Raw genomic sequence first — 25,701 nt, 5'->3', positions numbered from 1 at the left:
GACACATGGGTGTCTTACCCACCCATGTGTCAAAGATATTCCGGTCAGAGGTCGACCACTCTACACTCTAAAAAGAGAATTTGGGTTGTAGTTGGAGGGATACACTTTTTTATTGATCTTGATTATTGATCTTACTTAATCATTTAGTTTGGTGAAAATAAATCATTTTTTTAGTTAATTTAACTTAAAAATAACAAGTAGTTGTCTGACATAGTTATTTTACCTTCAGTCAACTTAATTCAATTAAGTTGGTGTAACTTTGGTGTGAAGCTGTCAATGCGTCATGACGTCAGAACGAAAGGCAGCGGAAGGAATTATGGGATACCATTTTCTTTGCCTGTCTGGGCAGATTGGGGTTTAAGTGTGAGTTTTTGTCCATGGGTTTTGTTGTCTAACTGTTTTTCTCTGTTTGAACTAGTAATTTAAAATGTTAAGTTTAATTCTTTCTGCACGATGAGTTAGAATTTGGTAGAGGATGATGACCAACCCCCTTGTGCGGGGTATCTTGTCCCAAGATACCCCATGCAAGATACTGCTGGGTCGTTCATGTCTTTGATATAAAATCACAAGGCCCATTGGTTGAAACTTTAAAAAAAGGTGTCAATTTAAATTTTATAAACAAAATTTTAAAACATTTTTTTGAAGTTAGATCAACTTATCAAATTGAATTAGCCATAAAAATTTTAGTTGAATAAACGTAATTCAATTAGGTGTTACCAATTGAAGTTATTCAATTAAGTTGGATCAACTTTTTGCTTTTTAGAGTGTACTGCAGCACGGCAGCCCATAGAGACGGTTGTCTTGACTACAACTCCAATGGTGCTCATAGCAGAATCTGATCCCAGCTGAATTTTAAGGCCAAAGGAAATGCGGGACATTTGATCATTTATGTCTTTTACATTGACCTGCAGCTTCGTAACGCCATTCATTTATATCCTAATATGTATGCATGCAGGGAATCTGATCATCACGGCTTAATCTACTTCACAACTGCATCCTTTGATCTCTGCTGACTGTTCAAGCATTTCCAAATCCAAGTCGTTGCTTTTGTAAACAGGTCTGTGATGTCAAAGTCAGTGCCGAGGTCCAACAGGACTGAACTGCACTGAACTGCAGTCTGAAACAATCAGGCCATACGTAACTTTAATGAATGCAGCTCTGCTTCTGCGCTGCTGTCTGATCAGGACTCAAACTGCTTAGGCTACTTTTATTCTGAAAGTGGGTCACTGTTTGATTTAAGAGACGTTTTTAGAGGGGTTTAAAGAAAAACCAAAGAAAAAGAAACAGATGTTTTAGGATCTTGCAGAAACTTAATGTAAGAGAAAAAACTAAAGAACAAATGTGTTCCAGTGACTCAGTCATGGTAAAAAAACAAAGAATTGTCTCATATATTAAACCTTTTCGACTTAAAGCAAATCTATAAAGGACATTTCTTCCACCATGACAGGGAAGACTAATTTTGGAAAACAAGTACCTCCATGTGGATCTGAAAGCTGATCAGTCACAGGCTGTTCTTTTGTTTCCATTAGCTGTTCACATTTTGGATAAACCTTCTTTTCGGCCTGTTCAGTTCTTTCAAAGCAACTTCAATTTAAGACCTTTTAAAGTAAAAAAAAAGGTGTTTGTTTTTTGTTCTGATGGATGACATGCAGTTAAAAGTGTTTTGTTTAAGGCTAAATCTCAGTCTGTTTTTGTTTCCATTCCACGTGTTTTCCTCTTTTCAGATTCTCCCCAGATGGAAGGCTCATAGTTTCCTGTGGAGACGACCGAACTGTCCGTCTTTGGGACACGTCCACTAAACACTGTCTGAACTGTTTCTCCGACTGCTGCGGGTAAACGCTCCTACGTTTTTAAGCTGAAGTCTGCATCCTTAGCTTCAGAAATTCAATTTTAAAGAAGTGAAATGAAAAAAAAACTACAAGAAAAATAAAGCTGTTCTAAGTGGGCCCTAAAAAGTTTTGGATAGAATTCAAATGCTGGAACAGCACAATGTTCTGGAATCTGAGCTCTGCATGGTGTTTTTGTCTAAGCCTCTGCTGTGAATGATCGCTTTTGTTTCTTCAGATCCTCAACATTTGTCGATTTTAACTCTAACGGCACCTGCATCGGATCTTCAGGAGCCGACAGCTCCCTCAATATCTGGGATATTCGGACCAACAAGCTCATTCAACATTATAAAGGTACGGTCTATACCGGGGGTCGGCAACCCGCGGCTCAGGAGCCGCATGCGGCTCTTTAGCGCTGCCCTAGTGGCTCCCTGGAGCATGTTCAAAAATGTAACAAGATGGGGGATAGAAATATATTTTTTGTTTTAATATGGTTTCTGTAGGAGTAAAAACAAGACACAAACATTAACGTTTTTCAATGCTGTAAGAATGCGTAGAAAAAAAACCTTTGTAACGCAAAACAGTCACGTCACTTGCAGGGGCAAAACGGGAGCCTAACTGTCTGGAAGTCGAGCTGTCAATCACTTGGCTGCACCGGAGAAATGCCCGCGCCCCAGATAATGCACGTCTGCGAACAATTTCAGACAGGAGCAGGCACAAAGATTAGCTGAGAGCGAATAGTCTCCTTTCAGGCGTCGCAGGCCCTTGGTTTAACAGATGCACCACATTGAACATTGCACTGGAGTCATCAACCTCTCCCCCTTCCACACTTATGGTCAAACAAAAAGAAACAAACATAACAGGAAGAATAAACTAAGGTGGAACAACAAAACTGCCATATGAAAAGAAACGCTCATGCTGAGCCCTAATTAGATCAGGAGACAGCGTCCCACAACGCCCTGCTGCTAGCAGACCTAAAATGCGCATGACCGCCACGACAATATTACTTTTTTTTAAACTTTATTGTACAAAACAAAAGTACAATACAAAACACAAATTAAACTTCAGATATGCCAGGGGAGCATTCTTTTGTTCGAATCCTTAAAAAATAAAAATATCAAAAATCGGATTTCTTTAGGGAAGTGGGGAGTTTTGAGGTAAAACCTTAAGTGAGAGTGTTGTGAATTGAAGTCAGGTCCATGCCGTTTTGGCTGTTCATGCATGCTTAAATGAACGGGCTTTCATCTTGTGAAGGAATTTCGGTGAGCCTCCGAGTCACCACATCTCGAAACCGTCCTGGGTCGTGCGGTATATAGGCACGGACAGACTGTACAATGACGCCGCTACGCTAACAGTTTATTAAAGTGACGTCCCGGCTGGGTCGTTACAATATTGTAATGAGTTTAAACTTTCACAACAGAGCAGTCACGTGACGCGTCGTTTTCCGCAGAATGCATTGCAGGGCAAATAAACATTTAATCGTTAATGCTCATTATGTGTTTGTAGCAACTTAGTCATTTTGATAGCAGGCTAATATACAGCGGGGGAAAATAAGTGTTGAACACGTCAACATTTCGATCAAAAAACATTTCTAATCGAGCTATTGACATGAAATTTTCACCAGATGTCGGCATCAACCCAAGTAATGCACACATAGAAAGAAATTCAAACATTTATGTCCATAAATGAAGTTATGTGTAATAAAGTGAAATGGCACAGGGAATAAGTATTGAACACGCTTACTGAAATTTATTTAATACTTAGTGCAAAAACCTTTGTTGGTGATTCCAGCCTCAAGACGCCTCCTGTATGGAGAAACCAGTGGAATACATTGCTCAGGTGGGATTTTGGCCCATTCATCCACACAAACTGCCCTCAAATCTTCAAGGTTCCGGGGGTCTCCTCTGTGAACCCGGATCTTCAGTTCTTTCCAAAGATTTTCAATTGGATTCAAGTCTGGTGATTGACTGGGCCATTCTAGCAGCTTTATTTTCTTTTTCTTCAACCAGTTGAGTGTCACCTTGGTGTGTGCTTGGGATGGTTGTCTTGCTGAAAGATCCACCCTCTTTTCATCTTCAGCAGCCTGGCAGATGACAGCAGATTCTGATCAAGAATGTCTCCATACTTTTCTCCAGTCATTATTCCTTCAATGATATGAAGTCTACCAGTACCACATGCTCAAAAACAGCCCCACGCCATGATGCTCCCACTTCCAAACTTGACTGTTGGTATGGTGTTTTGGGGGTGATGTGCTGTGCCATTTTTCCTCCAAACATGTTGTGTCTTATGACATCCGAAGAGTTCAATTTGGGTCTCATCTGACCAGAGTATCTTCTCCCAGAATGTCATGGGTTTATCCAAATGTTGTGTCACAAACTCAAAACGAGATTCAACATGCTTCTTCTTCAAAAATGGAGTCTTGCGTGGTGTGCATGCATGGAGGCCATGGCGGTTGAGTGCATTACTTATTGTTTTCTTTGAAACAACGGTACCTGCTGATTCCAGGTCTTTCTGAAGCTCTCCACGAGTGGTCCTGGGCTGCTGGAGAACCCTTCTGATGATTGTTCTGACTCCTCTGTCTGAAATCTTGCGAGGAGCACCTGGCCGTGGCAGGTTTATGGTAATGCCGTGTTCTTTCCACTTCCGGATGATGGCCCCAATGGTACTCACTGGAACTTTCAGAAGTTTAGAAATGTGCCTGTAACCAATGCCTTCAGTGTGTTTTGCAACAATAAGGTTGCGTAGGTCTTTGGACAGCTCTTTGCTTTTACCCATCATGCAATGCTTCTTGTCTAAAACCTTGCTGGTGAGAGACCTTATTAAAAGGCATCAATCAGGACTATACCAGCTGATATTACTTTGCACTGATGGGGGGCAGGTTAACCTTCTGAATACTGACAAACTCCAGCTGCTTTCTTGGCTTGCCAAACCTTTTTACCCCTCCTTTTCTTCATGTGTTCAATACTTATTCCCTGTGCCATTTCACTTTATTACACATAACTTCATTAATGGACATAACTGTTTGGATTTCTTTCTATGTGTGCATTACTTGGGTTGATGCCGACATCTGGTGAAAATTTCATGTCAATAGCTCGATTAGAATTGTGTTTTTTGAGAGAAATGTTGGCGTGTTCAATACTTATTTTCCCCGCTGTATGTGACGTCATGTGACAGTCTGCTGGTGTGGTGGAGAATCCGTACCAGAACCCGTCTGCTTGATGTTCATCTGAAGTCTTTGGAGTTTATTTTGTTTTTTTGGGGGTATTTCCTCAAAAAAGAGTTGGTTTGTAAAACATGGAAACACTGTAATCAGTTTACATCAAAGGAACTGTTTTTAATTTTTTCTATTTTTATTGAGGTTTTATTGTGTCTTCATTTATCTTCTTGTCGTTCTACTAAAAAAGAAAATCTGTGTGGAGAACATTTTCCAGATTGGTTCTAAAAGGATCCAAAGCTGCAGTGATGTTTAGGTTTTGTTTACTGCTGAAGTTAACCAGAGAAATGTGTAAATGTGTTCAAAGTGATCAATGTCAATGAAAAATGTTTTGTTGATTCTGATCTTGTGTTCTAAATAAAGGTAGAAATGATGCTGGATAAATACTTATTGTTTTAATGTTCATACATCTAGTAAAAGGACACACAACCATTTAGCTACCATTCAAATGGAATATATATAGCAGGAAACATGGCTTGTTCTGTGAAGCATTGAACTTTGATTGTGAATCAAATTGGATCGTCACCTAAGTAACAGTTAGTCATCAGGGGGTGGGACAGCCTTAGGGGGTTGGGACCCCTGATTTAGGTCAGTTATGCAAGACTTCACGTTATTTTAAATAGGCTTGATTTATTTGCTTTTTAGTCCACAGTGAAGGAATCAACAGCTTTTCTTTTCACCCATCAAACAACTTCCTAATCACTGGCTCCAGCGATCACACTGTGAAGGTCCTGGATCTGCTGGAGGGACGCCTCATCTATACCCTCCATGGACACAAGGTGACGCTGCTGCAGCAAGGAGTCTGACGAAGTCAGTAAAGTTGTGCTGCCGACCTGAAACAAAGTTCATTGGTTCCTGCTCTCATGTGTTGTGTGTAGAGGTCTGGTTAGTACCATCCGTTGGTGAATGAGTATGAGGGAATGAGGCTGTGAATGTTAAGATGGACAGATTTACCATCATGGTGACATTTATTTTGAAATTGCTGTTATTCAGGGTGCTGTGACTTCGGTAGCCTTTTCTCAGGCTGGAGATCTCTTTGCATCTGGAGGAGGTGACCGTCAGGTGAGCACTTTGCAACTTTGTTGTGTTCAAATCTCAACTGTTATTGCTGTAGATAGCCGTTATCCAAAGCTTTGCTGCTGCCTTTTAAAGTCAAAATGTTTTCTGCAACATCAATATTCTATCGTTTGCAGTAATATCTTACTGTTATGATTATGATTTAGGCAAAACAATAAAACCTATGTGGTTTTCTATGATGTAGTTTCTGCAGAGCGGCAGGAGTTCATCAGAAATTCACCTCTGACCAGGGGGGTATTCCAGGAAGCATGTTTAAGCTACCCTGACTTTAATCCTGAACTCTGGCTGAAATCCCCCTGAACTTGCTTACTCTGGGTATGTCGGTTCCAAAAGACCAGATATGAGTTGGCGTAATTACACTCGACTTGGTAATCCTGGGTTAATTAATTAATACACGTGCACAGCAGGTACATAAAGACATTCTCAATAGATCGCAGATTTCCGGAGTCACCATGGAAACGTGTGGAGAACATAAGAGCGCTATACTTACGTATATACGTGAGACGGAGTCTGAGATTTTAATGACGGCGTATGAAGATTATACGTCCATCAAAAAAGTAACACGGCTGCATCATCAAAAGAGAGTTTCTGCTTAGAGAAAAAGAACGGACAAAGTAAACGCACAAGTTTCTGATCTTATTTCCATTTTCATTGTGACGCATATATATGTATATATATATGTGTGTGTGTATATATATATATATATATATATATAATCTACCGCACCTGGCTGCAGATCTACCACACCAGACAAGACCCAAGGTGTAGGCTGTGCAAAGAAACAATCCAGCCCATAACTGCAGGATGTAAGATGCTGGCAGGTAAAGCATACATGGAGCGCCACAATCAAGTGGCTGGAATAATATACAGGAACATGTGTGCAGAATATGAACTGGAAACCCCAAGGTCAAAATGGGAAACACCTCCAAAGGTGGTAGAGAATGAGAGGGCAAAGATCCTGTGGGACTTCCAGATCCAGACTGATAGGATGGTAATGGAGAACCAACCAGACATTGTAGTGGTGGATAAAGAACAGAGGAAAGCCGTTGTGGTGGATGTGGCAGTGCCAAGCGATGGGAACATCAGGAAGAAGGAACATGAGAAACTGGAGAAATACCAGGGACTCAGAGAAGAACTGGAGAAAGCCTGGAAAGTGAAGGTGACAGTGGTGACTGTGGTAATTGGAGCACTCGGGGCAGTAACCCCCAATCTGGAGGAGTGGCTACAACAGATACCTGGAAAGACCTCAGACCTCTCAGTCCAGAAAAGTGCAGTGCTAGGAACAGCTAAGATACTGCAGGACCCTCAAGCTCTCAGGCCTCTGGTAGAGGACCCGAGCTTGGAGGAGAAACCACCCGCGGAGGGTGAGAATGGCGTTTTTTTTTTTTTAACTTGTAAGATAACGCGAAAGCTGAGGTTATCAACTTCCTTAGCCTCAAAGTTACCATGGTAACTCACATAACCTGCTTTTTGGAATACCCCCTTGTTGGCGTGTAGTAAGCCCGAGCCTGCTGCCATCGTCATGTTGTTTACACTCTCTCCCACTAGCTTACAGCCCCAACCTAGCATTACAGGTGCAACCAAAATGGTGAGTGATATCAGAGCGAACCAGCCGTCCAGTTTAGATCCAGATTCCAGCTCAGACGAGGAAAACAAAGATGTTCATGAATCCATTTGTCTGACAGTGGATGATCAGAATGCAGGAGCAGGGAGACTTGCAATATTTTTCAACCATCATTTTTTCATCTGCTCCTGATCCACAAAAATGTGTGTAACGGAATACTCAGACGTGCAGTCGGAAGCTTAAAAGTAGGACTGTCACGACATGAGGACAGCTCGCCATGTGCGATATTAGTGATCAATATTGCGGTGACGTTCTAACTTGCGATAGATGAAGAAATAGCAAAACAACCATAAAGATCATTTCCATTTCACAGAAACAGTTTACGGTAGAGTCAAAATAACGTAAATTATACTCCGAATGACCCTCGTCTACATGGGAGGCAAACATCTACAATGAAAGGCGTCCATCCGATTGGTCAAATTCCTAAAGGGACACATTTGATTCTTTATTCCTTCAGCTGGTCATGAGATTGGTTTAGCCCATTTAAGGTAACTATTTACAGCGATTTCCACCAATTCTTTATGTGTATTGCACAGCTTGATATTGTGAAATTGATACATTTGTTGTGTAGGCCTACTTAAAAAAGAAGTCAGTCAGAAACATGCTCTGTTCCCTTCAGTAATGCTGATAGATGAATCAACTGTTAGCTTATGAGGTCATGTCTTCTTTACTTCAGTTTAGTCCTGAATCTTTTCATGTATTTGTTCTTCAAAATGGTTTTGCTGAACAAAGTGGTGCCTGTGTTTCAGATCCTTCTATGGAGGACGAACTTTGACAGTAACTCTTATCAGGACGTCCTGCAGAAACACGGTCGGCGAGCCACCCCAGATCCGCCTCCCCACCTGTCAGACATCTATCCCAGGAGCCCCCACCTGCACCACCCTCAGGATTCTGCTGTCCAGGTCCTTAACATCTCGGTGCGGTTACAGGAAATGAGAGCGTTTGCGATGTTCAGTGGTTTCACGTCATGGGTTTGTTCACAGATCCATCCAGCAGTGGCCGACACACGCTCCGCTGACCCACAGGTTGTAGAGCTGGGTCAGCCCACTCACAACAACACGGTAAGATGATGCAGAGAGTGGAATCTCCACAACCATGACAAACTGGATGAAGAATGCTCAAATGTTTCCCCCCCCCAGTCTTTATTTCAGTGTTCACAAAAAGAGCAAAGTCTCTTTTAATCATTCGTTCGATTATAGATTTCTCTGAATATTTCTCTGAGAAATCCCCAATTTGTAAGAAAGAATTTGTTCCCTTGCTCACCACCAGGTGGCAGTGAAGCCCTATGTTTAGTCTTCTCTATAGTGTCAAATCTTTTTAAAACTTTTATTCGTTTGTACTATTATTAGTATATGTACTAATATTTAGCCCGTGCATCTTTCTAATAGACCACTAGCTTTTCATTGATCATTTGTTTATTTTTTTTATTATTTAATTGAATAGTTTTCAAAAAGTTTCCTTTTTTTGGTCTTTTTGTGTTTCTCTGAGCGATAAAAAAATAATTGGAATGTCTGTGGAAAGTTCTCTGTGCTTTGGAAGCTAAAGCGCTGCATTAGTCTTAGTCGTATCCGTTTACTCTAATCGTGCTGCTTCTGATAAATGGCTTGAACCTCCTGCACTGATTATTTTTCCCATTCATAATGTAAAGGTCTAATGATTCTTTGGAAAGCGGCTCACTCTCTTGGAACCCAGTGCAACTGGTCAGGCCATGCCCGTCTGTAGAAGGCCTTTTCCATGCAGAGAGCGTGTCGTGGTCCGTCATGGCTGCTGGGTTTTGTGATGGCTGACCCGTGTCATCTGGCGACCATGTTCACATGCAGTCTCCAACTCCCGATCAGCTGTTTTTGGCACAAGTGTGGCAGGTTGTTCCAATGATTCATTAAATCAGGTCCTATAATCCCACCATCCTGCCATCTGATAGACACTTTGTCGGGCCGAAGTGAAAAACAAAAAGTGAAAGAAAAATGTATTTATTAGAAAAATGCCGCAATTAAAAATCTACATTGATAGTTTGGATTTGCAGATGAACAGAGAATCAGATAAATGAAAAATGTTGAAATTATAATTTTACTCTTAACTGTCTCATTATGCGTTTGGTATTCAGTAGAATAGAATAGAATTTCACTGGTCACACCTTGTTACCATAAATCTATTAAAAACAGCAGCATAAATAACACTAAAAATAGACCTAAAAATGAATTACAATAATAATTATTGTCCAGTGTCTATGAGGCCTTGTAGATTCTAATGTTTGACAGAAAGAAAGATCTGGGATTGAGGTGTTAGTCTCTGACTGAAGGAGCAGAAGATGACGATGAGGAGGACTGTCCAATTTCCATAACCTCCTCTTCCTCTCAGCCCTCACAGTCAAAGACTCTAGAGAACAATCCAGAACAGAGCCGGATCTCTGCACCAGTTTGTCGATCCTGTTCCTGTTCCAGTGAGCGGGCTTAGTGGTTAGCAGGCTTACCTCACAGTGAGACGGTCCAGGTTCGAATCCCGGCTGGGTTCTTCTGTGTGGAGTTTGCGTGTTCCCCTCATGCATGTGTGATTTTTCTCCAGACACTCCGGCTTCCAAAAACATTCTGCGTAGGTTTAAAATTGTCTTTGTGTGTGTGTGTGTGTGTGTGTGTGTGGCCATGCATACTGCCAACTTGTTCATGGTGAATCCTGCCTTTGCTGGGATAGGCTCCAGCAACCTTGTGACTCTGAAAGGGATTCAGGAGATTGATTGATGGCAAAACAACTTTAAAAATGGAAACATTTAAAAAATATATCAGTTTGCAAGTCATCTGTTTTTTTTGTTTTGTTTTGTTTTTTGTTTTTTTTTGGGGGGGGGGTTATCTAAAATGTATCTGTAACGGTTTAAACTCCCCCCTACTATCAAACCTTTGGGAGGTCAGTTCTTGGCAGGCGGTTACAGAAGCTGTTCTGCATCTACCGTTGCTTGCTTGTTATTTACACGTGTGAGTAAACCAAAAAAATAAAAAAGTAAAACCACAAAATAAACAAGATGAACATGAAAATGTGAAACTTTTTGGTCATGTTTCACTTTACCTGCTTTTCTTGAACAATAGAGGTGGATTGCCCTGTTGTATATGGTCTCATCAAACATCATATAATTGAATAAACTAGATCATGATGCGTATTTAGTGTGCATGGAAACCAGCTCAATGAGCTGCTATGTGCGTTTTTAATGTCTGTTTGGGTGAACTGATCTTGTGTCAAGCCTAAACCAGCTCTCAGAAAAGTCTAAAAGCTGTTTGTTCTCCCGTGACTTGGACCGTTAGTGTGAGTAAGGGAGGTGGGGGAGGAGGTGGGGGTTACACCTAAGTCACTAGGAGTTGTGGTGCGAGTGCGTGGGAGGAAGTTGATTCAGCGTGTGCTGCCTCTCCTGTCAGCTCTCATCAGCTGACTCCCATCATTGAAAAACCTCGTCTTCCCCGCTGCCCCGCCCCGCCCCTCGCCGCGCCGCCGCCGCTGATGTGCATGCACTTAGAGGGCTTTCCCTTCCGCTCTGCATCCGTGCTTTCCCTCCATCACCCTAATGGGTTCATGCCTCAGCGGAAACACGGAGATAAGGGATGTGGGAGCCTGAACGGCAAATGAAAAGCATGGCAGACACACACACACACACACGCACACACCAACCCACTCCCACACACACACACACAGACACACACATGGATTGGGGAGGGGGGCAAAAGGCCTGAGGTGTGGATGTGGGATCAGGATGTTCCTCTTGCCATCTGTGTTCTTTAAAAGTGTGTTTTTGTGTCTTTTTTTCAATGTGATAAATTACTTTAGTGTGCATTTTACCATCACAAAAAATCCCCCGACTTTCCCTGAAGCGGCTCATTTACAGTCAGTCAGTTTTTTCTTTTCTTCACATTTTCGCATGATTCAGCTTTGAGGAAGCACAGGAACTGTTGAGTACAGTGTATTAGGAAGTTGCTAATGTATTTATTCCTGTGAAAAGCAGCAGATGGGAAAGTTTTGTTTACTTCCTAACGATTGTTCCTTTCTGCAGAAACACAAGTGTAGAGAACATAAAAAATGAGAAATGTACTTTCAACCATGATCTCTACTTCAAATCAAATAGAAGTAATGTTAAAGCTGAAGACATTTTACTGGAAAAAAAAAACGTTATATTTAACTTTCTATGGTGTCATGTTTTTTACACTTTTTAAAATGTTTTTTTTCTTCCCGTTTTATCCTCTCGTTTTTCAAACTATTTTTGTTTGACTGTGCTTTTTTATTTAATTCTTTATTTCATAAAATTGCCTGCCGGACCATAGTCTGTGCTGACTGTGATGTAATAGAAAATGGCTTACTTCTGGGTCCAACAGAATTTAGTCAATTAAGTTATCTTTTTTTTTTTTTTTGCGACGTGGACGCCGCCATGTTGGAACCAGATGATCCCAATAAGCAGTGACTGATGCAAGTCGGAACATTTAGAAAAGGTATCGGAGCAAGAATGGTTCCTCTGACCAATAGCATGACTGAGTAACAGCTGTTTAATTTTCTATAGAAGTCTATGGGAGTTTGGCTTCTTGGAGCCAGCAGGTACTTCCTGTTTAGAACAGGAAGGGAGGAGGAATCCCTCAGTCCAGTTTTCCTATACAGTCAATGTTCCAGAAGCTTTGCTTTGCACAAAGGTTGATGTTTTAGAGCATCTTGCGTGTCTTTAAGGACAGCTGCAGTGAGACCAGGTTGAGCAGATGAGGTCTCCTTCTGTGGAGGACCTGTGAGTGTTTTTGGGGCATATGCACATGGGCGTTCAGTTTGAATTTCTGTACATTTCTGGTGGTCGTTGTGGTAAAACTCATTGTGGTCTGTTATACAAGGCAAGCAGGTCAAGAAAGGGTTTTGGTGCTGTTTTCCAGATTGAAGAGGAGTAAAATAACACTGATGATCCTAGTCTCAGCATTCTGGGCACCTGCAATAATGGCCTGCTGGGAGGTTGGATGCATAGACAGTCAATCAATGGTTGGATGCCAGCCAAGCACTGTTTAGCAAGATTTGGCAACTATTCTTAACCCTTGTGCTATCCTAGGCACTTTAACGTTGGGAGTTGGGTCATCTAGACCCACTAGACAGTGCTCTGAACCTTTTTTCTTCAATGATTTGTGATCTTCACTGGTGTCCATGGATTACATGAAATCTTTCCACCTTTATCCACCTTTGTCATGGTAGGGAGAACACGTCAATGGAAGGGGGGGGGGGGGTCATCTAAGATAGCACAAGGGATAAACTAATAAAGAAAAATTATATAAATGACACCTTAATGTATACACTTTCCCCATTTGCACTTTCCTCCTTTTTAATGCTTATTATTTATGACGTTGTTCACATATGCCCAATAAAATATTTTAGCATGTGAATTTTGTACCATATATTGTGAACTCTTCAAAAAAAAAAAGTTAAATAAAAGCATGACACTTTGAACTGACGGGATGAAAAATCCCAGTGGGAAAGTGTTACGGACAGTGGGACAATAACAACTGGAAGGGGGATTGATCTCAGGCCTGAGTCTACCCCCCCCACCCCCACCCCACCCCCCAGTTTCCTACTCACAAATGTGTTCCTGCAACAACACTCCCAGCCAAGTCCAACTGTCTTCAGTTTCTCTACAACGTCTTCTCCTTCTGTATTCGTCCGGAGGCAAGCAACTTAAAACTGCTGCTATGGAAAACGGATGTGCAGCTGAGTAGAGACTGCATACAAATATTATAAACTGGGAAAGAAAGACACTGCTGTTACTCCTGTTTGTGAGCAAAAACAACCATAATCAGTTAGAATGGATGGCCTTGGTCTGCTGCAAAACTGTCAGCAGCATAACATCAACATAGAGGAAGGTCATCTCAAGACACTCGCCATGTTTGGCTTAGAGACTCGCCTCAGTGACTTATTGTTCAAGTGCTTGCAAAAAAAAAAACTTTAGCCTCATGTGCTAAAGAAAGGCAAGCTGCATTTCCAGCTCTAGTGGCAGAATCCTATCCATCCTTTATCTCCTCCCCAGAACTGTTTCACCTATGGTCTGACTGGCTTTTCCTCCTTTATCTTATGTCTTTCACACAGTCTTCAATCACACACCTGTGCACAAACACAGACAGGAGTTGTGTCCTAAATAGGGAAGTGATGCTTGTGGGCTTCAGAGAGCAAAGTCATTTCTATTTTTTTGTCTGAAGCTTATGTTATGTTATCCCTCTCATACTTATTTGTCTTATATTATAGTATTCTACTCAAGAGTGTTGCGTAATCCCTTGCCTAAAAAGTTGAGTAATGCAAAATACTAAATGTATAAAGTAATATTTACGCAGGCATTTTAAAAGTATGTGAAAAATCAAGAGTTAACTGAAACATAACAAAATGCTCAGTAATTAAAAGTAAACAGCCATAGTTCAATTTTTTGAGTGTATATATTTTTATTGTATTTAGTTAAGAAGGAGCTGGATGGCTCAGTTATAACTATATAGCCACAAGGGGGCCCAAGTCTGATTCCCCCTGTGCCAGTCCCCAGCCCGGATAAAAAACAGGGTTGTGCCAGGAAGGGCATCCGGTGTAAAAGTCTCTACCAAACCACCTGTGCGAATTGGTGGTTTGGTAGAGATCTTCTATTACAATAGAAGATTTTTCTTTCAATGAAATAAAATATGTAATTGAGCTAAGAATTTATTCTTTTCTGCTTTTAATCTTACTACTCAATAGTGTGAGGATGAGGATTTACACCCAACATTCATTGTTATTCTTCTGATTCAAAAATGTTATTAGGTGTTCCTTCACTATATCGCCATTTATCTTTCGTGGTCTTGCTGTATCTCACATTTTGTTCAGTGCAATTTTGTAAGCTACTCTTTTTTATAGTGTACTGTGTCTTGGGCATATTGACTGTCCACCAGTCTCCTTCGTGCCATGTATCCTGTACAGAGTTCCTTCAGCTTACCAAAACAAAATAAATCTTACCAATAAACAATAAAGGGAACAATAAACTAGGGACCCCTGTATACTCAATTTGGTCTTCCTAGACAAAATAATGTGTTGAAGGATAGCATAGTTAAATACAATGTGCAGACAGCTGTTCCTCACGGGAGAACTTCTGTATTTAGAGTTTTGATGATCCATTAGGACGCTCTCCAGGGCCAACTTTATTCACCAATAATTTTAGAGTTTTTTCTGCAATCATTGCTTTTCCAACCTCTCCACAGTCTCTGGACCATTTTCAATCATCAGAAAGCCCATTTCCTATAGAAGGGACCTTATTTGACGTTCAAGAACGTCAATCTTTTTAAATCTGGAAACTGGGAGGTATTTTGCCAAGAACATAGAAAGGAAAGTCCTCATTGTTAGTTTTAATGTCATTTCAAATCATATCTGGTCAATGTAGCTTTTATTGTTTAAGACTTTTGGACAAGTAAATCCTCTAATATCTGAATTTTCTATGAAAGTTTCTTTTGTCTTGTAATAAACACCATGTTTGCACTGCAATAAACTCATACCGTCACAGATGTTAATACAACTGGTTAAAAAGTAATTTGTAAAGACAGAGAACATGTCTGAATACGGTCAAAGAAAAACATTCTCTAATGAAACTGGATGATTGTTGTGAAGGGACTGATACCGAATCAGTGTGAATGCACTTCATGTGAAAATAACAGGTTACCTTAACGTCTGGCAGCTTCGCTGGCTGATGCTATTTTCTCCCTCAGTGGAGGCAGAAAGGATGTGGCCTGTTGATCTGCGTAGGCAGATCAGACAGCTCATGGTTGTGCTGCTGGCCGGGTTTATTTCTGTACGTCTCATTTAGGTTTGCAGAAAAACAAGCTATTCATTTTTCCCTAAACAGTTCCCAATGTGTTTTTATTCATCCTATTCAGATGAATAAATCAGCACTAACGGCAAAGAATCGACTGTTCTTTTTCGTTAATGATTTATTCTAAGGGAATTTTGAGTTTGACGCTAGATTAGACATTGCCGATCTTTGGCACAGTTACCAATTTTCTTCTAGGGTGTCCTGGATGAAACCTTGCAGCCTTTCAATAAACTCTTATTTGAATGCAATGTCCTCTTTAGGACTCAGAGAGACAAGAACTTGTAAACAAGCTTTTAGGACAAGCTTTTGTCTTAATGGCTAAGAAATCCAGGTTTCTGTCTCTTCCAGAACCAGTCATCCAGTATGAAACCAGGTCCAACTTGAACCCCAACCTTCCAAGCATAGTGATCATTCTGTTTGCTGCAAACTGAGCCTTTAAATACCTCTTCACAATCTGATGCACTCACCTCCTGTGCACATTTAGCTCAATTATCCTCACATAGGATGCAGATGTAGCAAATGTTTCCTACACATTACAATACTCTGTAAAAAAAATCTTATACATTTAGATTGTATGGAAGATCATGAACCAGAAGGCATTCTCTCTTATTTTTGCATTCATTTGTGAGTTTGTGTGATCTGTACAAAGCACATTCAATGACTTACAAATGCTTTCTGACATAAATTAAATTACATTAATATTAACCAGGCTGTCCAGGGTTAACCCGGTCTGGCTCTAGCAACCCTGTGATCCGAAAAGGGATTAAGTAGGGTTAGAAAATGAATGAAGGAATAAAAAGCATGAACCCAACCTCATTTGTTAGGGCTGAGTATCACCAATAATTTTCAGAATCGGTTCAATTCGATTCACCAGAGCCTAGATCGACTCGATTCACAATTTTTTTATTCTTACGATCCACTCGATTCAGTTCGATTTTAAATTCACACAGTTTCCACATTTAGACATATTTATATAGAAATTCCATAATAATCTATATTTGTTTTGAAGATATTCACATTAATCGGATACAGTTCACAAAAAGTAGAAGCTCCAACAACAATGTGCAGATCATTATGTTCAGATCATTATTTGAATCAAAAGCATAAATCCAACCTTGTTAAAATGTGTTTAGCATCATGACTATGGATGAACAACTCATATCAAGTGTGCCACAACAACACAACAGCTGCTGTTAAACATCCTAAAGATATTCGCAAACATCTCTCACAACATTGATGAAGAGCACAGACTGAACGTGTCATTTTAATTCGCCTTGATCACTATTTGGTCCTGCGTTTTGCTTTCTAAAACAATTGTGAAGACATTTGGCAGCTTATATCAGATTATTTGTCTCTTTTGGGAAATGCGTTAATACCTGTTAGTCTGAAGTTTTGTTTTCATTTGGGTATGAATCTGGCCCATGATGACTTTTATGCCTGAGGTCGTGCATGAATGTTATTCCCGTGGCAGGCCGTGTGTTGTTCGATTGTTAGCACAATTAGGTTTTGATGGAATATTGATTGTTCTTCAAGGTTCAAAAGTAAGGTGGATAAAGGTGATTAAGCGTTTTATTGTGGCTTTGAGTCTGGTATGTCTGGGAACAGGTTTGGGTTTGATTAGCACTCTTGAGAGCTGGAATCGTCATACAATGGGCCTATTGGCAATGACCAATGGCATTGTTATCGAAGGAGTTTCCCACAGATTCTTAGCAGTCCTTTTGGTATTAGCCTTAGTGCTAAAGCTTATTAGCAGCTGACTGTGGCAATGTGATTCAGTTTAATCTTTCCATGTACAACCACCGGTTTTGGCAATCTTCTTACATTGGGTGGGCTTTAATAGTCGTAAATGGTTTTGTTTTTAATGAATGAAATGACATTCTGCTTTAGCCTCAGTCTTACACGTGTTGTTTATCCTCGCCATTGCTACCCTGCCATCTTTTTTTTTTAAGATGTTTACATGTTGGATAATCCCCAATTTTTTTTTGTCTGAAATCTATGACAAAAAAAAATCTAAATTGTGTTGATAAAAGGTTTATGTGGCATGTTATAGAAAATCCTTCTGCTGTCATTCAGAAAACAGTACAACTTGTGAATGGACGGTGTGACAACTGGCTGGTTTCTAAATGGTGCTCTCTTCATAAATCACTATTTTATTTGCTCCTTCTTATTTTGGAAATGATTCTTAATTACATATTTTAGATAATTATAATCAAGTGTAAATTTACTAAACTTATAAATGAGTAAAAGAAATCAAAACACAGCACTGAAGGGAACATAAATAAGATGACAGCTTGGGCATGGTGAGCAACCAAGTTTTACTTAGTTTGGACAACCTGAAGTCGCTGGTCTTTGTTGCAGGGGTATGACAATTCATTTTAACAACCATTTTATTTGATTTAGATCATAATTTGTGGTTGCAGATATGATTCATAATCAAAATTTGTTTTGGATCTGGATTTGGAAATGGTTTATTTCAAGCAATCAAGCAAAAATAAAACTAAGCCAACTAAACAGGAGAAAAATACATCTATAAACAAATGGAACAACCTTAGGATAATTAGTCGTGATATTGATTGGTAAATACATATACATTTCTATACACTTGTAAATAATTCAATTGTTAATCTTAATCATAAACGGAAATATATTAACTCTTGTGCATACAGGATATGACACATGAGAATATTAAATACTAAGTTTGTCAAAATGAGTTTCAATAATTCTTTGAAAGTTAGTGGGGGTAGACAATCATTTACTCCTGTTTTTCTTTACAAAGCTTTTAATTTTTTTATTTTCATTACCCAAATTATCATTATCGTTCAAAATTACTACAATATAAAGAACTGATAAGAAGTTAAGAACTGTGTAATGATACAGTGCAGGTGAGGTTTTCTAGATTCGCTGTATATCTTGCAAGATAATCAAGTGTAAATTAAATGTATCACCAATAACTTCCAGATTTGATTCAATTCGATTCACCAGAGCCCAGATCGATTCGATTTACAATTTTCTTTGTTACGATCCACTCGATTCAGTTCGATTTTAAATTTACACAGTGTACACATTTAGATATATTTGTGTATAAATACAACAACAATCTATATTTTTTTTAAAGGTATTTCCATTATCTGATACAGTTCACATACTGTAAAATTGTAAAAAGTAGAAGCTCCAACAACAATGTGCAGATCATTCTGTTCTCCCCCTCCTGGAGGGCGTTTCCGTTTGGCCACTAGGTGGAGCTGGTGTTATAGCATTACACTTCATTCCAGAAGATTCAGCAAAAAATGGTGCTTTAGACCACAAATGGTTACTTTAAAGAATATGTTTCCTAAAAAGAGCTTGGAAAACTAATGCCAGTGATGATATAAAGCTGTTCGTTTACGGTAGTCAGCAGTGTATGTTTAGGTTGAACCAGAATTAGCGTTAGCCATCCTATGGGAAATACCATTATAATTTAACATCAAGCTAGCAGACTTTGGCTTTGCTGCTGTTAGATCAGGAAGACATAAAAGATCAATCTCTACTTTTATGGATCGATTATTGATTTATTAAGCTTGGATCGATTCAGATCAATTATCAACCCAGCCCTATTAAATATGTGTCCAAACAAACAAGTAAACTAGAATGAATGTCAAATCCATTCACATTTTAGTTTCCTGAAGTTCAGCCCACTGTTGTTTTTCCACATCCAAAGGGAACATTCTTAGAACTTTCTGGCACACTGGATGGTCACATAAATACAACAAATCACTTTTTTGTATGTTTTTTTTTTCATGACGCTGTTGGACATTTTTCATTTTTTCATGTTAAAATCTCTTTTAAAGGTTCCACTTCATCATTTTGCTTCGGAGAGAATTCTGACAAACCAGAATTTTCTAGCAGTGGATATGAAGTTTGTTCACAAGTTTACTGAGCCAAGGTAGACACACACACACAAAAAAAAGAAAAACAATAAATTCCATATACAAAAAAACCCCACATCTTTGTGAGTTTCTCTAAATTTTCTAATTCTTTCATAAAATCATCAACCTTGCCTGAAAACAAAAACTGAAAATACTAACTAATGCTGAATTGCAGGAAATGCCAGCTTAAAATATCACTCTTACTGACTACTTCAATATTCCACCTTTTGTGCTGGCACGTGACTGCCTGTAATACTCAAGGGAGTTAAATAAAAGGAAGTCACCCATTTTGCTAGTTATTCTTAGACAGTCCCAATGCAGATTCAATGAATTTGCTGCAGCACTTCAAAGGCCTGGGCACATCTGACATCTGCGGCTCTCATTGAGAACAAAATCTTGTGACACAAAACAGGATCTCTGTTGGGAATGGTTCATGTGACGGAAATTAGCGACTCATAAACGAGGGATATCTGAGTTTAATAGAATTCACGTGAATTAAAGTCGAATTATTGTATTTTAAGTTGTTATTGTGCCACATATTTTCTTAGATTTGTAAACATACATATTCTGAGGTTCTCTGTTGCTCAGTATGTAAAGCTGTGTTTGGGTACGTAGCACAATGCTGAACTCTGAATGTTAATCTGATAAGGCTGAAAACTGACGTTTTTGGCTATGAACCCACTGCTTTTGCTTTTTGGTGTTACTCTCAATGGTGGCACACAAAAAATGGGTGTTCTGCTTGAAAGTTTTGTGTTTATGCAGCACAATTAGCTCTGGCTTTTGAACAGGCAAATCTTTGTAACTAGCTGAAGGTGGATGACGTGCTATGTTGTTCTTGGATATATTATGCAATCTTTTCACAGCAAAAGGCTTTTGCAATTACCTTTATTTGTCGCATTTTTCTTTAACTGCATCTGCTGATCTTCACACTTGCAAATTTGGTGATGTCCTTTTGTCACCTGTTTCTACCTCCTATTGCAGCACAATGGGGTTCCTGTTGGAAATGCTGACGAGGAAGCACTTAAAACTGCTCATTCTTCTTTTTTAAAGCTGTGGCTTGTTTTACCTTAACCTCTGACCTTTGTGGAGGTAATCTAATGACATTCACAAGAATGGCTGGACTGTTCAAATGTTTCCTCTTGTTCTAAAAGATGTGTATAGTGTCTCTGCCGTCACTTTGAGGTTTTTTTTTTCTTTTACGCAAATGTTGAGGCTTTCTCAATACAAAAAATATGTACAACATGAATTACAAGGCTACGGAGCCCTTGTCCTGACATTAAGATATTAAAATATATCTTGTTCCCTCAGATTAATATCTCGTTCGTACGAAATACTATTCCGTTCCCACAAGATACTATTCCGTTCCCACAAGATACTATTGCGTTCCCTCGAAATACTATTCCGTTCCCTCGAAATACTATCCCGTTCCCTCACGTTCATTCACATCTGGTACGCCCTCCGTCATCTTGCTGCAAAAGCCGCTTCCTGCCGCTACTTCCGTGTCTCTGTGAGCATTCAATAGGGGTAAAAATAAAAGCAAGAATGGTCGATCTGTTATTGTCTCGATGAAAATCTGAAAAATATCATATTAAGCTGGCTGCTTCGCGTAATGCACTTACCTTTGCGGCCAATCATTGGTCTTGTTGTTACACCTTGGTTATAGGGACACGGAGATTGGGCAAATTGGATTTGCGATATTAAATTAACCTAACAGAAACACAACAATTTTGAAAAAAACTCACATTTAATTTAAAAAAAAAGTTTGCGCTTTGAGGTGGTGGTTTTTGAGGCGTATTAAAATGGACATATTTCACAAAACTGTAATGGAAACTTTACAATGTTGAATGAAATGAGTCACGTGACCACAGGTGGCCAGTTTGTAGATAGTGATGACAAAGCGCTTCTTGGTAGGAACTGACTACCTTGGTCCCACAGCATCACTCAGCTCATCAAACGTTGAGCATCTCATCCAGGATTGTTGGATCCACAGCTCCACCACCTAGTGGTGAGCAATTTACACAAATGCCACCTAGAAAATATAAGTTTAAGGATTTATAATGCAATTTGATATTTGTCCATTTTTTTCCCCAATAAGAGTATCTATAATAAATGTAGAATTACATAGATTTTCTAAATAATTAAAACAATGAAGTGTTGTGAACAAACCCACTACACAGTGAACAGAGTAACTGAAGTATTTTGTTGGCTTCATGAGTTGTTCAACTTTCTGGTTTTATTGACTTAAAATAAACCTGAATATGGCATGGGAAGAGGGCTCTTTTAATTTCGTGCTCATTTCTATATTATTTATTTTGTTTTGTTTTAATGTAAAGGACTTTGTGTCATGCCTTCATAGGAAAAGGGCTATATAAATAGAGTTTGATTTGATTTGAAGAAACTTTGTTCAGCATTAAATGAGAGTATTTACAAAAATTAATCAGGGTTCTACTTTCTTACTTAACTGTAATTGTTTGTTTCTTTTTCTTCTATTTACAGCAAACAACTCCATCAAGACACAATGATGTTTCCCAGGTACGTTGTTATTTTGAAATATACATATATACAAAAAAACCTTACCATTAGTTGAAACCACCACCCAAATACACCCAGTCCTTTTCAAATTTAAACAGTACTTTAAAGTTTCTTTGGCGTTTTTTGTCCCTCTGGACAAAGCAGTCTCAAAGATGATTGGGCCTGTGACGCTCCGTCCGCGTTCTGATGGTTAGCGGCTTCTTACCGGATCAGCTGTGATGGAAATCGTGAGACTTTCCGGTGAAGGAAGACCTTAGGAAGGGTGGCAGAAAGTTCCGGTGTATTCCTTTCCTCAGCTTTTTACCCATAGAACCACCCATTGCTTTAATCCATCCTTCATGCGGCAGTCAAGCGTCACCCCAGCCAGTTTGTTTCTCCTTCCTTCTCCTCTTGGTTTTCATTCCCTCCTTCTGCTCTAATTACCTGGAATCAGCCACACACCTGAGAGACAGGAAGTCACCGGGAGGAAGTCTCTTGGCCGCCACATTTGTAGTTCCAAAAACACTCATTTACAACATAAACAGTCAAAACACAAATACATAAAAAGCAAACCATAGTGTGCTCACATGATAAAGAAAATGAAATACTGGGCCATTAATACTGGTGGCTTTAGAATGGAATGCATTTACTGTCTATTATCCCAACAGAAAATGACAATCCTTATTTTATGTGGCACTGCCACAACTTGGCCAATGCTACTCCTACACTTTGTATAACTTGATCTTTTTTATTTTATTTATAACTCTACAAGGTGGTGTCATTGCTTGTATGTGATTAGTTTGTTTCACTCAAAGCCCTAAGCTTTGGTGTTCACTGGGACATAGGTGAGATTCAGTTAAAGCAATTTGTATTAAGTGGTAAAAATAAATAATTAAAAAAACAGTAACATTTCAAAGATAGTTCAATTTACGAAAACATGGCATGTCAAAGAGAGGAAGAGGCTTACAACGTTAAATGATAGTTTGAATGTTCTCTTTTGCTTTATTCTTGTACACCAGGGTAATCTAGGATGAAGCACCTGAATTTGAGCACCAGCTTTAATGTAAAAGTTTGGTATAGGAAAAAATGTAGCAGTTTAGGGTGCATTAACAAATGCAGGTTTGATTCACTACAGAAGTCTTTTTCATGATTATATTTGGGAAATGTGGAATGCTCACCTGAACTCTCCTCTAAGTAGACTGGAGCACTTCACTTGAGTATAAATGCTCCCATGGACGTTCAATGAAGACCACAGAGTGGAAGCAAACAAACTGAAATACAGGATTTCAACACAATGCATTATGAGTAGCTAGCAAAAAAAACATCATTCTGCCCCAACCTTAAAAGGTGTAAATCATAAAGAAAAAAAATAAATAAACCTGGGTCTTTGTGTGTCTTACTCTTTGTCATGGTCTGGATCTTGGTATGGGTTTGGGTTTTGGCGTGGATCTGGGTCTTGGTAGGGGTCTGGGTCTTTGCATGGATATGTCTAGGAAAGGTTCTGGTTCTTGGTGCAGGTCTGGCTCTTTATATGGGTTCTGGTCTTGGTGATTTTGTGGATCATTGTGTGGGTCCAGGCATTGGTGCAGTTCTTAGTCTTGGTGTGGGTTCCGGTCTTGGTGTGGGTCTAGGTCTTGGTGCAGATCTGGTTCTTGGTGCAGGTTTGGGTTTTGGTGCTGGTCATGGTCTTGGTACAGGTTCCAGTCTTAGTGCGGGTGTTGTTTTTGGTACAGGTTCTGGTCTTGGTGAGTACAGGTATGTGGTCTAGCTATTGGTGCAGGTTTCAATCGTGGTGTAGGTCTGGTTTTTGGTACAGGTTCTGATCTTGGTGCCGGTCCAGGTCTTGGTACAGTTCTTAGTCTTGGTGTGGCCCTGTGTTTTGGTGCAGGTCTGGGTCTAGGTGAGGGTTCGGGTCTTAGTGCAGGTCCGGATCTTGAGGCAAGTGTCTACCGCTTTGACAAGTTGTGCGTTTATGGTGAGTGCCGTGTTGGAACAGAGTTTGCATTTTGTCTCTTTGTGTTAACGTTTTGCATCCTGTGTGTTGTGAAACTCTACTGTGTTTTCAAAGTGAGAATGTGTCATGTGTTTTGCGTAGTGTAGACTCATACTTTGCTTTATTAAGTCCATTGCCACTGACATAATGCACTATTGTGTGAGTGTTATAAAATTTTTAGGAATTCTTTGTCGTTTACCAGCATACGTTTATCTTTCACACAAATGATGATTCTGTTTGACTAGACTTTGTGTCATCCGTGTTTTTCCTCAGAACTTCATCTCAGACAGAAATATGAGAATATGTTAAGGTTGTATAAACTCAAGCTCATTTTCAACGCGATGCGTTGCATAAACAGCAATTCAAATGTTAAAGATCTCACAGTGGCCTTCCATTCTTTGGTAGTGTAGCTTGACTGTAAAAAAACAGGTTCTAATATGCGGTATGTTGCTGTACTGACCCAACAGGTATAGAGTTCAGCAGTTAAGCAAACATTGATTCCAGCAGGAAATATAAGTAAACTGGACTTTTTTGGCTTAATATCTCCTGGCTTCATCTTTCAAGTGGTTTAGTTTTTGAAATTGCTCTCCACATTTTTAAGATATCTGTAGTGCTTTTCCAGGGGGCAGCTAAACGATGCTAATGCTACCCCTCCAGTATGCACAAATAAGTAAAGTCCCAATATTTTGATTCTGTAAGTACTTAACCCTTACAGTTTATCCTTTATTCCTTACAGTGGTGCTTATTGATGGCTGTGATAGATGCACTTGATGCTTCTACTTTCAGAAGTTCGTTACCATAACCAGGTGGTCTAACTTTCAGGTCCTTAGCTCCGTGCTATCAGTATTTCTCAGGATGGTGTTGAGTTCATATTTAGCTCGGGAGTAAATGTGTATGTTTTAGCCTAATTACATAAAAATAATGTTCATTTGCACTGTTTGTTCATTTAATTTACAGCCATTTTAGCTAAGTGGATTCTGGTGATAATTAGAGGCAACACACTTCTTGATGCATCCATCTATATTAGCATGGAAAACTAACTTGATGAATGATTGCTTTTATTCATTAATTTCTTTCTTTCATATCCAACTTTTAGTTGGAAAATCTTAAGAATTTTTAGAATTTTTTTTTTTTTACCAGAGCAACAGAAATTTTTCATTTTACCCTTGAGTGCTTGGTTCCAAACTGAGAAACCCACCTTCGGGAACAAGCACAAAGCAGTACTAAAGATAGCACAAAATTGTAAACAAAGAATATTTTCTTAAGTTAAACTTTCTGCAAATTGAAATATTGGCACATTACACTAAAATCAAATCCAGAGCATGTAAGACAATATGCTTCAGTGTTTTAGATGAGTAATAGCTAATAGTGAAGAACCTGCTTGGATGAAAATTTAAATGTTTTTTCTTATGTAAAAATGTAAAAAAACAATGTCAAAAGAGATTGTCCTTTGTACGAAACTGAAATAGTCTGTGAGTGATGCGACACGTTTTTCCTTTTAAGTATTGGAATCACATTAATAAACCGTGTTGTACCATATTTTCCGCATTATAGGGTGCAACAGTTAACGGTCAATACATGGCATATTTTTTAATTTATGTTGGAACCAGAAGTCATCAGTCCGCAGTGATTTGTTCGAGTTGGTCTGAGTCAACGTTTCTATGACAACCCCTCTGGTCAGTCACCAGTGAGCTTGTTGGAAGCAAGCTCGAGTGAATCTGTCGATCAAAAGTTTTGA

General features: G+C 39.3%; 1 protein-coding gene across 12 annotated transcripts in view; it reads left to right on the top strand.

Moving 5' to 3' along the window:
• poc1b (POC1 centriolar protein B) overlaps nt 1-25,701 on the top strand; it is a 48,361-nt gene that overhangs the window by 9,351 nt on the left and 13,309 nt on the right. For 6 of the 12 annotated variants that reach the window (XR_002289663.2, XR_002289664.2, XM_020701522.2 and 3 more), the window contains 8 exons: nt 1,725-1,832; nt 2,065-2,180; nt 5,686-5,819; nt 6,034-6,102; nt 8,491-8,643; nt 8,725-8,802; nt 19,382-19,476; nt 21,956-21,991. Coding sequence is in view for 10 of the 12 variants with exons in the window: in XM_020701522.2 (XP_020557181.1) it covers nt 1,725-1,832; nt 2,065-2,180; nt 5,686-5,819; nt 6,034-6,102; nt 8,491-8,643; nt 8,725-8,802; nt 19,382-19,476; nt 21,956-21,991 (789 nt within the window). In the remaining 2 variants the exon portion in view is untranslated. The remainder of the gene's footprint in view (nt 1-1,724; nt 1,833-2,064; nt 2,181-5,685; nt 5,820-6,033; nt 6,103-8,490; nt 8,644-8,724; nt 8,803-19,381; nt 19,477-21,955; nt 21,992-25,701) is intronic. The other 6 variants (XM_020701526.2, XM_020701529.2, XM_020701531.2 and 3 more) reach the window with 2 other exon arrangements.

This window comes from Oryzias latipes, chromosome 6 (genome assembly GCF_002234675.1).
Source record: "Oryzias latipes chromosome 6, ASM223467v1".
NCBI lineage: Eukaryota > Metazoa > Chordata > Actinopteri > Beloniformes > Adrianichthyidae > Oryzias > Oryzias latipes.
The sequence above is the reverse complement of the archived record's forward strand: the minus strand, read 5'-3'. Positions and strand labels throughout refer to the sequence as shown.